The 14,709-nt window shown below is 33.2% G+C and overlaps 1 protein-coding gene across 1 annotated transcript in view; it reads left to right on the forward strand.

Annotated features, from left to right (window-relative positions):
- The first annotated feature begins 488 nt into the window (after positions 1-488).
- Positions 489-14,709, forward strand: part of LOC129004275 (SEC14-like protein 3) — a 92,867-nt gene continuing 78,646 nt past the window's right edge. Inside the window, exon 1 of the mRNA XM_054432794.1 lies at positions 489-590. Within this exon, the coding sequence (XP_054288769.1) occupies positions 534-590 (57 nt within the window). The 5' untranslated portion in view covers positions 489-533. The remainder of the gene's footprint in view (positions 591-14,709) is intronic.

Genomic DNA, 14,709 nt, shown 5'->3' on the forward strand with positions numbered 1-14,709 from the left:
ATTTTTAAGCTCGTTATAATATATATATTCACTTATTATAGGTGTAGCAATAATATGGCTAAGCACGTACATAACCCTTTCATTAGGATAGTTATATCAGTCACATGTTTACATGGTAAGCCCACCATGCTGCGTCTTTTACCAGTTTATTGCTAATTAAATGTTTTTTTATTGTAAAGAATAATTTTTAAATAACTTTAAATCATAGAAAACATAGGCTTAATTATAATTTTCACTGATAATGCTCACCAAAACTAACTCATTATAACTACCTGGATGTTAAAACCTCGTGTACATGACGTAGCCAATCTAAAACCACAGTGATAAAGTGTGATGTATTAGATGAGAATTACTGGACAAATAATTACGATGACAGTACAATTACCGATGCTGATCCTGGATGCTCCCAAGGTTAATGACACAGGTGACTGGTGAGGCGATGAACAGCTGATCGTACAGCCACTGTCAGCTAACAGCTGTTCCTCAGTTCTCAGTTGTGTGGTGGCTGTCGTGCGCGCGCGTGCTCTGTCGACATGGCGCCAAATGGAAAACTTAACCTCAACGATGATCAGCTGTTTGCTCTTATGAAGGTAATTTATTTAACTTGTACTGTACAAAATTTAGTATTTTTACTTTAGGTTTTGTGATTTTTGTATTGATTTATGGTTATTTTAATTAGGTTACACTCATTATGTATTACGAATGTTGTCATAGTTTTTATATATCATCATAAAAAGACAAGTGTTTTAGTATATTTTTAAATAACAGATAATTATTATTTATTGACTTGTTATGCATAATCTAATGAATAATGCTCGAGTAAAAATAGCAATTTCAGTTTTATAATTAAATGTATAATACCATTTGTAAACCGTTACGATTTCTAACACTTAAATTAACTTAATTAACTATTACTTTATATTTAATGTTAGCTCTGATAAAGCTGAAAATGATAATCATGAAATTAAAACCATCAACAATTTTCATAAGGCTAATATTGTTAATTCATTTCAGCTAATCCAAATCTATTCGTTTACATCTAGTCATTTAATTATTCCAAAGAAAACTAGAAACAGTTTATTTTATAAAAATAATTCGTTTTGTACATTACGCAAGTAATTTTATCTCGGAATTGCATATTGAACGAATAAATTAATCAGCTTTAAAACTAGATTGTGATTCATGAATGAAATATGTTATCTACGCGTTAAGTTCAGTTACTACAATCACCGATGGAACTGTTGATTATTGATCTAATTTTATCTTGATTAGCATTCCTGTTGATACTGTTAAACGTATAAATGAAATGTTGTAACAAATAAATATAAATAACTTCTTGATCAGCATTATACGTGTTATTAAATTTACGCAAAGTAAATAAAGATACGTCTTATAACACTTAAAATAACGTTTAAATAAATATAGTAATTTTCTCAAGGGGGCTTGTAAAATGTGTAGACACTCCAATGACATAATATGATGTCGATATTTCGTCTTTCTATCCCTCCCGTCGAACTCTAGTGAATCGTCACATAAAGTAAATGTTATAAGATATTAAATCTCATACATACGTCATCTTCCTGTATTTTTGTCCTTAAGTAATTAAATGCCATTCAATCACGGTGATTTTTTTATTGATTTATATTTTAAATCTGTATTAGTTTTTTGTATCACTCACAAATTTAATAGGCAGCCCTTTTGATTGTTTTTTCTCCCGAGCTATTACCATGTTAGGCTAATAAGAAAAATATTTTGATCGATGAATATGAAAAGGGTTAGAAAATAAAATTTCACGTCCCTTTGTTTTGAACGCTTATTAGTTTGCACCACTAACTAGCTTAAATAAACAAAAAACTGCCTATAGTTTTGTTGAAATGTGAGCTGAGTTAATTTTTTCTACGGATATTCAATTACATAAAAAAACAGACAAGTTCTATGATAGGTATCCGTGACATTACTATCTGAATTCAAGCAGATTCAATTACTTCTTTCTACGACCATGCCCCAACGCAAACCACAAGTATAAAGCTACGAGTTTAAAATACAAATAATCTTTAAATATTTTAACAGTATTCACAATGGTTTGTGTCATTTCTACTTAATTGTGTAACCATATACGTAGTTTCATACTACTTTTTCAGATAATTGCCTCAAGTGGGATATAGCCTACAACTCAAAGACACGATATTAGTTCAGAGTCCACTATTCCAGTATTTGCTTACCTTGCTACATTTGACCTACACATCCTGTTGTAGTAGAATAGATGTTGATGCCAACAGAAACCACATCTCCAACTCCTCAACCTCAGGAGTTACTGTCTATATTTTAACGGAGGATATTCGCTTGTACCATTATGGATACTATCCATAGGAACCAGCTGCAGCTAATCCTTTAATCTAATCAAATATGGTTGCATGATCCAATCACGGTGTGCTCTACTGTAAAAATCATACTCTGTCCTTTAGTGTGATAACTTGACAGTTTTTGTGAGTTTATAATAAGTCATCCTTTCTGTTTGTCTTGGTTGCGAGTTTACTTATCGTCAGAAATCGGGAATTGCTTTATTTTTGCCATATAATAGGTTTTTTAATCAACATCAGCAAACTCTGACAGCGGTTCAAATCACGTTCATTTTTAATTAACGCTAATATTACCTATGAAAAAGATTATACCCTCAATAAATAGACGAGGTAAAATAAATAATAGGATATAAATAATAAAGTAAATAACTGCGCATTGTGAAGGAAAACGTGTTGTCAGATACTACAAACTATATACAGCTATACAGCTTGTATACATACTTCGTTGGACATGAAACAGATAGTGGGGAGACAAACTACGGGGGGAGTTTAGTAACACAACATACCATTTTACAGAGAAATGTTGAACTGGATGATTCTTAGAAAATGAAAGCCGAAAATGGCAACGCTAAAGGAATTCCTAGTTTCGACATCTCTGACGGCAGTTGGGGAACTCTCCAGACACACAGACGACAGACATACTAACCATGGGCCGGCATTTGCGTGCGGGAAAGAGCGGCTCTAACAAGAATATCGACATATATACTTCTAATTATGACTATTAATGAGCAGGTGCCTTGTTCTAATATAATGGAAACTTATTAAACTTATTAAAGCTTATTAAAACAACAACCCACACAATCTTCATGTTGGCTGTTTTTAAAGGTTAAACAATAAGTAAAAATGATTATTACCGTATCTATACAAATCCAAATCACTTCGACACAGAATATGACCTGCTTATACAGGATGATTAAACTCAAGCGAGTCAACGTTTGAAACTCAAAATGTGTCAATTGTATTAAAACTTGAAGTGGAACATTTAATCCTAGTTTTCTACTTTTGCAGTTTAGTTTTTAAAAATTTCAAATATTTGAATTAACCATTGAAGTTTCTTATTGAGCCTCGAATTTCTTAATGACGGATTTATATTCTACATGCACGTTTAATACTCCAATCTTCGTTATTTTGTTAAAATTTAAATCATATTCGGATAGACTAGCTGTGAAAAATTAATCTTTTGTCTATGAGAAATATTCGAGCGAAAATTGTGCGCCTGTATTTCGCTATATCAAAATCTATATAAAAATGGTTTAAGCTATTTTGAATTTAATTTTAAATTCGTTCAGCCATTAAATAAATAATATTTTGCAGAATGCTATACAGTATATACGTAATTAATAATATTTTCATCACACTATTCTGTTTTAATGAGCTTTCCACGCATGGATTTAGTACGCACAAAACTGTTTGCTGCCTGCTTAATCAAATTTGATATAATACATACTACTAATTCACATTACAATATGTACGGTAATGAATTTTGCCAGACACCAGCTGTTTATGATTAGCTTATCCATCTACACTCAGTCCCGTATGATGATTTATGATTATTTATAATGTGACTCAAAAGAAAAAATCAGAAGTGCTTGCTAAGTTCAATCACTTCCATCCCTAGGCTAATAAAAATGGCACAATGAATCATGCAATTTCAGATGTGTATGTCGCTTTACAATCCCAGTTCACGTTTTTGGTGGATTAAGTAAAAGTTATTTTAGCTTTTTTAGTTTTTTTTTTGTCGTTTTTCTTTTTTAGAGAAATGTATGCATAATATTAAGTGTTAATAATTCATTTTACTGGATAGGGGAAAAATCCACTTTTAAGTGAGTACATTCCGCTTGGTGAAAACATCATAGACACTGTAAACATGCACAGCTATGTCACAATCATGTAAACCCAAGTGAAAGGATATACAGTGGGAATTGTTTTCTGGCCAAAAATATTATGTAGGTGGTTTCACAGTGAGCAGTCCGAAGCTCCTGGTAGAGGGTTCCACCCGCCGGATGACCGCGTAAACATGGTCCTACAAAAATAACCTCCTGGCATCATTAAATTCTTTATCAAGTTGAAATGAACTGTAACATATTCACAAAGATCCAAACTATGCACTGGCTGAACTGAAATTTCGTATTCGTTTCTTGTATTTACACAATCATTTTGAAAATCTGTAAATTAGTCTTTTTTATATGCAATTTTAACTTCTAAATAATAATTAAAAATTATTTTTGCTCCACCCACTGCAAGCTCTGAAATGTTAATAGCACAAATAATACACAATTATTGGAAACAAATTAGTTTTAGAACGTTGAGAGCTTGTACCGCAGATGCATGTTTAGGAACGTTAGCGTGTTTAGACGCCATCTTGAATTGACCTGTTAGAACCCTCTTAATGTTCTAAAAGAATAAGTTCTCTCTTAGTTTAATTTAAGTAGTCACATATGTTTAACTTCAATCTTCGTGAGCATAACCACGATGGGGTAAGCTAGTGTAGTTATAAAACACATAATTATCAACGTAACAGAATTTGACGAATCAATTCAAATAAACTCAACTTTATTTTTGAACAGAAATAATTTTATAATAGCATCAAAATTTCCAAACCTAAAAAACCCTCTTCTGTACAATATACTTACTTGCTTACTTAAATGCCTATGCATTTTTTCTCAGTCATCTTTATCTTTCAACAACTAGTTAATCTTTAACTTGTTTCTAAGGCCAAAATTACAAACAAAGTTTGGTACTCAGTATTTAATATTCTAATGTCAGTGATTGGCTACAAACTTATATCATTACCTCTCAGAGATGAGTATGGTGATTAAGGTAGTAATGGAGAAAAATATATTACGTCACTCGTCCAAAATGTGTATACCATACTCGTATGGCAATCCCCTATTTTACCGAACTGGTAACTTAATATAATATTTGCGCGTTCTGATACATAGTTCAATGCAGCTTATATATATGCAGCTTATACATAGCTCTGAGCTATAACTATAGATACGCTGATACGATATGTGTTTTACAAGTAGCAAGAAGACGAGCAAGTTTGAAGATAAGATATGCCTCGGGTAAGTCTGCAATCTAGTTTCAAAATAGTAGTTTAACGGCTGATCTAGTACTTATAATAGGAATCAGGTTGATAACTACAACCTACAAAACCTACAAACCTACAGCAAGTTAAATATTATGTTAAATTTGTACAACGGAATGTATTTACATCATTATTTTAAATTTATAATCCTTATTTGTAAATTATTTATTTTAGATCGTCACTCTGATATAGGAGCCTTTGGAAATTTTAGTTAAATTGCTTCAATCAACTACATGTTTCTCATGTACACACTATATGCTGTTTTATTATTATTGCTAGTGGTCGTCCAGCGGCTGAAAACCATCTTGAAAACTTGACCAAAAATATGTAATGTACAGACTTCTTTATTTTCACTCCTAGCTGTAAATAATACAAGTGATTAAAATCTCTTCCGTTTTTATTTTCTGTTTATATTTTGTTGTTATTTTGTCACCCAGCATAGCAACCCATAAGGCCTATGTTAATTTAAAAAAAAAATTAAATTCATTTTTTGTGCTTATTTTTTAGCCTGGTTTAATTTATAAAGGTTGTCTGCACATCTACAGGAAAATATATTTCTAACAGTATGCGTAGATTTTTCTTGCAATGCACACGAGCTGAGAAAAAAGTCTTTAAAGAAATATGCTTGCCTATTAATAGATTTTGCTATTAGTAAAAGAAACTTAAATTCTTATTTTATATTGGACAAAAGTATTAAAACAAATCCCTTAGTCGATTTTAAATTATTGATCCTGGTGTCACGCATTTTACTTGTATCCAATGATGTCTGGAAGTGAAATTAATAAATGGAGTACGATAATCAACATTTTCTTACATTTATTTAGTTTTATTATAAACCTGCAATGTGTATTTGTGTATTGCAATGTGTGTATTTGGGAACGGTTTTATTTTTTGTATCTAGCATGGTTCAAGTAGCTAATAGTGGATCACGATAAAAACTGTGTCCAGAGTACGAACACGAACGATTGTCTTTAAAATTACTGCTCAGCTTCCGTATGTACTTTCCTACTTTATTAAAACTCTATTTCGTACAGACAATAAGTGAACAAGGAGCGAGTACCCTTTGCAAGCTTCCTAGGAACCCCTCACCAGTATCAGCCCCTATGTCATTATTTATTAATAATCATATAGTTACTTATTAACAGTAATTAACTACCCACACAATTACTACGCCTCGGAGACCAGGATAATAACTGCAATCTTTGCTTTCAAGTGCAGTTTAATAATTGTATACTTAGTGATTATTATACAGATAGAAAGTAGCAGGGATATTATTATGTAACTGAAAACAAGTTAACTTTAAATAAAGCTGATTGTTTTTTTTTTATTTCTTACAAGACATATATTTTTTATATAATTTAACCTGTATTTTATATCTAACCCACAGACCTTAGGGAAAGTTAAAAGTTGTTTATCTAAAGGTCCAACATTTTTTTCTCCACTTCCAATGTTTTCTTTACTCTTGTGTATGGTAGATCTAAACATTTTTGCAATTTGCAATAATTTGCATAATTTGTTCTCATTTCACTCCAAGAGGGATAGCATGAGTATTAAGTTGGTTGGCTAAACTACTTGTTCTTGTACATTTATTTTCACAAACATATCGGTTTTAACTTACCTTTTTTATTGTTTGTCAAGAAGATAATCAATATTTATATTTCAAGCTGAATAAGTGATGGAAAACATTCAGGGCTTAGATTAAGTAGATAACGTGACGTGCAAACGACCCGAATTCGAGTGGTTATTATCTACTTGGAAGAAAGGAATAATGAAAAGTGTAAATGAGAGTTGTTAAAAAAACAATAAGATAGCAGGAAAAGTTTACGACAACTTTCGGACAACACTGCTTAAACATTATTTAGCTCAAGAATCAGGAACAGGGCCTACTCTTTACAGTTATCAATTGGTTAAAATTAACACGAATGGGGAGAATGACATTTGTTTTAAATTTGCAAGCTGGTAAAAATACATTTGCCATCATGCATTCCACATTAATATGTCATCATTCATTTATTATACGGCTAAGATGCTTCGCCATTTATTATCTTGTAAAATACAGGCGATTTTGCTGAAACATAATATTCAAGAAATGTTGATCACAACACTATCTGACGTCACAGGGACCACGTCCTATCTACTTGCTCATGTCAGATATAAGCGTTGATCACAACACTATCTGTCGTCACAGGGAACACGTCCTATCTACTTGTTCATGTCAGATTTAAGCGTTTATCACAACACCCTCTGACGTCACAGGAACCACGTCCTATTTAGTTGTTCATGTCAGATATAAGCGTTGATCAGAACACCCTCTGACGTCACAGGAACCACGTCCTATTTACTTGTCCATGTCAGATATAAGCGTTGATCAGAACACCCTCTGACGTCACAGGAACCACGTCCTATTTAGTTGTTCATGTCAGATTTAAGCGTTGATCACAACACCCTCTGACGTCACAGGGACAACGTCCTATTCACTTGTTCATGTCAGATAAAAGCGTTGATCAGAACACCCTCTGACGTCACAGGAACCACGCCCTATTTACTTGTTCATGTCAGATTTAAGCATTGATCACAACACCCTCTGACGTCACAGGGACAACGTCCTATCTACTTGTTCATGTCAGATTTAAGCGTTGATCACAACACCCTCTGACGTCACAGGGACAACGTCCTATTTACTTGTTCATGTCAGATTTAAGCGTTGATCACAACACCCTCTGACGTCACAGGAACCACGCCCTATTTACTTGTTCATGTCAGATTTAAGCATTGATCACAACACCCTCTGACGTCACAGGGACAACGTCCTATTTACTTGTTCATGTCAGATTTAAGCGTTGATCACAACACCCTCTGACGTCACAGGGACCACGTCCTATCTACTTGTTCATGTCAGACAAAAGCGTTGATCACAACACCCTCTGACGTCACAGGGGCCACGTCCTATCTCCTTGCTCATTTCACCCTGACGTCACTGGGGTCTCGTCCCAGGTTTGCTCACGTGTTACGCCACAGCGTGATTTATCGTGTACTGTGGCTGTGCAGATGTAACAAAGGTTATTGCAACATGTGCAAATGTCAAACTAATCACTTTTTGACTGTCTGCAGTTGCGACACGGTCTTTTGTCGCTCCCTAATCTGTCAGTTTACAGCCTCAGGCTCCCTACTGCGCTAACGTGCTTAAAGCGCGATGAACTTTTCGTTATGAGTCAATAAAACAAAATACCAACGAGTCTGGAAGTGTTAGATCACGAGATAAAGAGTAGTTTGCTTATGTAAATTTTGGTTGTTAGTATTTCGTTTTCACCAGGTAGCACTTAATCAAAATAAGCATATCATCATTGTAATCGAACGATTATTTCATAGAATGTGTGTCAATATATTACTGTATAAATATTATTAAGTGCTATACATCATGTGTATACATCATGTAAGGTTTTATCGGATTATTTTATTTGAGTTTTGAACCCGACTACATACCAATCGGTTCAAGTGCAAATAGTAAATTGATAGTTGACCCCTGGTGATACAGTATTTTTTAGTAGGTAGATCTTAGGCCCATAGCCGTTCTAAAACTGGGATGGGTATTTTTTGTGCTGTTAATGTGTTTGTGTTTTTTTCACGAAATTGCTTTCTCTGGTTGGTTCTTAAAAACATAAAGACGTTGTTGTATTATTGGATTGTCATAAAATTGTATAATGACTACCACGTTTCAAACAAAAATGTTTTATGCGCTCTTTCACCAAATCAGTTTTTAACATTCCTTAATTTATGAATTTCCTCAGTGATTACTATTTTCATGAAGGTAAATAAAACTGTTCAAAATGCCTTCCTCCTTTATTATTCCGAACAGCGATGACGATTATTGTTATTAACCTTTTTATGTCTGTTTCATAAGGGAGTTAAAACTTTAAGGTGAAATGAAGTACTATTTGACTATATTAAACTTTGTCGAGTAGCCTACTTGATATTTTTTACTGGCCGTACGTTGTCCAGCGGGAATGTTGGCCAGCCTGTTATGTCATGTGGCAACTCCGGAGGAACTGGTCAGCTGTTTCAAGGTCGTCGTCTGACCTTGACCCACAGCTGACTACAGCTCTCCCTTTCTGTCCACTCGTCTCTCTTCCAATTAACGATATATTGGTAATTCTACTGTGAGGTCTAATGTCTATATTTGTTTGGTTGACTTGAAAAGTGATGCATTGAAAGGTTCCACGGTCAACCACGGTTTTTTTCTACAGTATCGTAGTTCCTTACGTTGAGTTAATTAGCAAAATGTTCCTAAATAAGTAATAGGACTTACAATAACTAATCAAATATTCACCGTTATGGAGTTTCAATGTAGGATATTTTTACCTTTATATATTTTATTTTCAGTAAATAGATTACCAATGTTTGATTGATACACACGTATAGACTACATAAACTACTATAAACTACAGCATGTAAAGTTTTATCGGATGATATGAAACTTAAGTTTTAAACCCGAGTAAATACCAATTGGTTGTGTATTAGAGTGCATATAGGAAATTAATAGTTTTTTTTAACCCCCGGGCAAAAAAAATGTGTAAACAAAGATCAATACAATATAACGGTCCTAAATCGTTTGCACTGCTCGAAATGTGCCAAACAAAATTGTCATGACGTAAAACATTGTATACATAAATACTACGAAGAGCAGTAGCAGTAGTAGTTTACACAAACTTTTAATTGCTCAATAAGACAGGCATATTGATAGATTTCGCATTTATATTAGTTACCTACAAAAATTCTGCTTCCTTCACTATAAAATCCAGTTAACTATATAAAAAGTCTTTTCTCCGGATCGGACCGAAGTCCTTCTAACCAATCACCAACCAGCTAGAACGAAAAATACCATAGTTGCATTTGACGATAAGACAGTGAAGCTGACAGGTTAATAGGAGATAAATTTCTTCATAGCTACAACTTTTGTAATAGTGAAGTGATGTAAAACTGGGTAAATCCTGCAATGACAGTCCGTTGGGTCGTTAAAGTAATCGCTTGTAACCGTTCAAATTAAAATGAAATGCCAACCGCGCGATCATTTCCCTCGTTACTGTTGCACTTTTGCCGCAGAATGTTGCAGTCGCAGCACAGTGGTGGACACAGGCCTCAGTTGAGCGACAGTTGCACAAGAGCGGGTCGCCTGTGGCACTCTTGGAGTTTTTTTTGCAGCTTTCACGTCTCAAGACCTCTGGGCATCCCGGGATATGTCAACATCCTTCATTTCCAGTTTCACGATAACTGTCGTTCCCGCAGTTCTTGTACATGGAAGTGGGTAATGGAGTCCTTACCAATACCATGAGGGTTTACAATTCAGATGGGAGTTTAAATTTGGATAAGAAATCTGGATTTGACTTTTTAATATAAGGATTTAATATTTTCTATAATTCTCACAGACCGCTTGGCAAACACTTTTTACGTTGGGTATGGTTGATAAGTAGTGCAACAAATATACTTGGTTATCAACAGTTCGACATTTCTACCTTGCTTCGATTTCTACCGTGCTTTAAAAGTTCAAGGGATAATTAGGAAGGAAGACTGTTTTAATTTTAATCTCTGGAAACTCCCCCCGTTTTCAAGTGACTACTTAATCTACATTAATTACACTATGCAGTGTGTTTCCAAATTGTCTGGACATATTTTTTGGACTTGTTTCTTGGGCTAAGACAAACATAAAATGACATATAAGTAGGCTATGGGTCTAAAATTCTTAGATTTCTGTTTGTCGGTCTGTTTGTGATTTTTAATAATTATTTTATATCTTGGGCATTTTTCAAGATAGATGTTTAAAAATTAGTATAAATGTGTAGTTAAGGAGGTAAAAAGATCTTAAAAATATTCGTTCTAATATCTCAAGCTGTTTCAATATGGCGGCAATTTAAAATCTTTAATGCACAATTTCATTAAAACCATAAATATTAAAAACATTTTTTATAGGTTAAAAAGGATAGAAAATTTAAATCCAAATCAAATGAGGAATTGTTTGTTAAAATCGGATGACAAACATCCTAGTTATCAATTTTTTCCTACATCTCTTTGATCGTAAAAACAATTTTCTCAATAACTACGGTTTTCATGAAATTTTGCATTAAAGATTTTAATTGGCCGCCACATTGAAACGGCTTGAGATATTAGAACGAGCATTTTTAAGCTCTTTTTACCTCCAAAACTACACATTTATACCAATTTTAAATATATATCTTGAAAAATGCCCAAGATATAAAATAATTATTAAAAAACACAAGCAGACCGACAAACAGAAATCTAGGCACTTTAGACTCATAGCCTACTTATATGGCATTTTATGTTTGTCTTAGCCCAAGAAACAAGTCCACTAAATATGCCCAGACAATTTGGAAACACCCTGTATAACCTAACCTACATAGTTTTTTTTCACATATTTACTTTATTACTTAAGTGAATTACCCATATAGGAACCAGACCCGGGGCCACTTTCCTCATTCGCTTAGGTATCCTCAAAGACCAAAAACACCTTCCGTTCAAAATCATATAAATCTCCGTTATCACGATGAAAGACTCAATCAAAGATCGTTCAATTTTGATGAAATTCGATTATGGCGAAAACAGCACAATTGGACAATGGAAACGGGAAACCGCTTTTTCGCTGTCAAATTACAAATTTTCGCAGCGTCTTTACAAACAATTTTGTAAAGATCAAACAACAACATTTATAACTATACATTAGACGCCAATTGTTAAACGTTTAATGGTTACGGAGAAAATTCCAAAAAGTTATACATTTAAAAAATCCTATGTTGATGTTATGGAGAATAAGTAAACTGATGTAGTTTGCTTGTTTACGGACATAATTATTTTGATAATCTTTTTTTAATTTATTCATTTCATACCAAGGTACAGTATTAACATTTATAGTACACTTGTGTCATTTCTTGTAGCAGCAAATCTAAGTACTTACTAAACCTAATATTTTACCTAAATTGCGAATAAATATAAATATAACATGTTTAAGGGAATATTTCAGTCAGGCAAATGGAAATTCGCTAAGTTAGTAGGTTGGATGCGGCATATTTTTTAAGCAAGTGTAATGTGTATGTTGAATGTTCGTGTCATTAATAGATTGCAGATCCCATAATGTCATGAAACTGTTTTTTTACTAATTATAATAGAAAAAGTCCGCAACGATCCAGGTATGTAAAAATAAGTATGTAACTATATAAATTTAGGCCTATATTTCGGGTTTGTTTTGAAGGCTGATTGGCCCAATTCCACGCGTTTCGTTGGTTTCATAAATCCAGTGTTCCGATCCACCAGTCCACCTTCCAAGGTTCCAAAGTCAAGGACGCCGCACTGCAGCACGTGTGAGATGACGAGGCCAGTGTCCTGGCTCAGTGTGTAATCATCGAAAGTACGCTATAAATATGGATATGGAAATAGTGTAGGCGTACACTTTGGTTCCATAAACATCGGAGTTTTGTCATATGTCTGGACTGTCTAAAGACAGCGACGCAACGTGTAGCAAATAGTTGATGTAGCTAATGTTGCTGCCACACTGTGCGGATACTATTAAACAGTTTGAGTTTTATTTTGTGAAGTTTTATTTCTACACTTGTAAAGTACTATTGCAAATAAGTATATGCCAAGTAATTACAAGTAAGTAGTAGTATGTTGATGTTCAAGTAATTTGTGGGCTACGTGTATATTCCCACACCCTCTACAACGTCACAGGCCTTATGACTCATGATGTTAAAACATTAAACAAGTACGTTATCGTATACAATCATAACACAAGTAGTGGAAGAATATTATGAAAATCGACCTAACAAATTCGGACTAAGTGGAAACTTTGCACAGTTGTTTAGTAAGCCTTAATAAATAAAATTTCAAAAGTCCCCATAAATCTCTGCTGTGCTTCAGCCGCCATCTTGGAAAATGGCGGCCAATTTTCACTTTTTTGACAATATTTCACAAACTATTGGTATTAGAGAATTTTCGTTAATACAAAAGTTAAAGAACGTCTAAAAATACATCTTTTTTATATTACAAGGTTTGCTCTATCTCTAATGGTTATTGAGATAAATAATAAAAGTTAGTATTAAATAAACAATTCCCATGTTATTCTTATGGAGGGAAATAAAATTGTTGCAGTTTGCTTATTTATGGATACATTTTTATCAAACTTGGCAAATTTATTTATTTTATACTAAGCTATTAATATTTAACATAAATATACACTTTAGTACCCTCCCTATAGCAGTAAACCTAGTACTCGTTAAATTTAAAGTTATTTAAATAGGGAATCCATCTTAAATTTTTAGGATGTATTTTTAGTAAAAATCCAGTCAGGCAAATGGATATTCATTTTTCAATCATATTAACAATAATTTTTCTTATTAGTATTATGATTTAAAGCCCACTTACTATTTTGTCACTGCCATGTAACTACTAAAAACTTAAGTGGTACCTACGTTATTACTCCCGGTATAATTTTTTGTCGGTAAATATTAGGAAATTGAACCTTAAAATCCGGACTAAATTGAAATTTTGCACAGTTAAGCACAGTGAGACTAGTTGATGAAAATGGCAAAAGTTCGCAAAAATAATGGCTGTGCCTCAGCCGCATTAAGTCCGGATTTTAAGGTTGAATTTGCCGGACTGGATCATTACTAAAATATATCCTAAAAATGTAAGATGGATTCCCTATTTAAATAACTTTAAATTTAACGAGTACTAGGTTTACTGCTATAGGGAGGGTACTAAAGTGTATATTTATGTTAAATATTAATAGCTTAGTATGAAATAAATAAATTTGCCAAGTTTGATAAAAATGTATCCATAAATAAGCAAACTGCAACAATGTTATTTTCCTCCATAAGAATAACATGGGAATTTTTTATTTAATACTAACGTTTATTATTTATCTCAATAACCATTAGAGATAGAGCAAACATTGTAGTATAAAAAAGATGTATTTTTAGACGTTCTTTAATTTTTGTATTAACAAAAATTCTCTAATACCAATAGTTTGTGAAATATTGTCAAAAAAGTGAAAATTGGCCGCCATTTTCCAAGATGGCGGCTGAAGCACAGCAGAGATTTATGGGGACTTTTGAAATTTTATTTATTAAGGCTTACTAAACAACTGTGCAAAGTTTCCACTTAGTCCGAATTTGTTAGGTCGAATGGCTTTATTATTCCTAAAATTCTTGGACTAAAGGTACCGTAGCCTACTTTATGTAATGCAGGAAAGCA

The sequence above is a fragment of the Macrosteles quadrilineatus genome, unplaced genomic scaffold (assembly GCF_028750875.1).
Source record: "Macrosteles quadrilineatus isolate MER2022 unplaced genomic scaffold, UCM_ALF_1.0 Scaffold_1__1_contigs__length_201487025, whole genome shotgun sequence".
Taxonomy (NCBI): Eukaryota; Metazoa; Arthropoda; class Insecta; order Hemiptera; family Cicadellidae; genus Macrosteles; species Macrosteles quadrilineatus.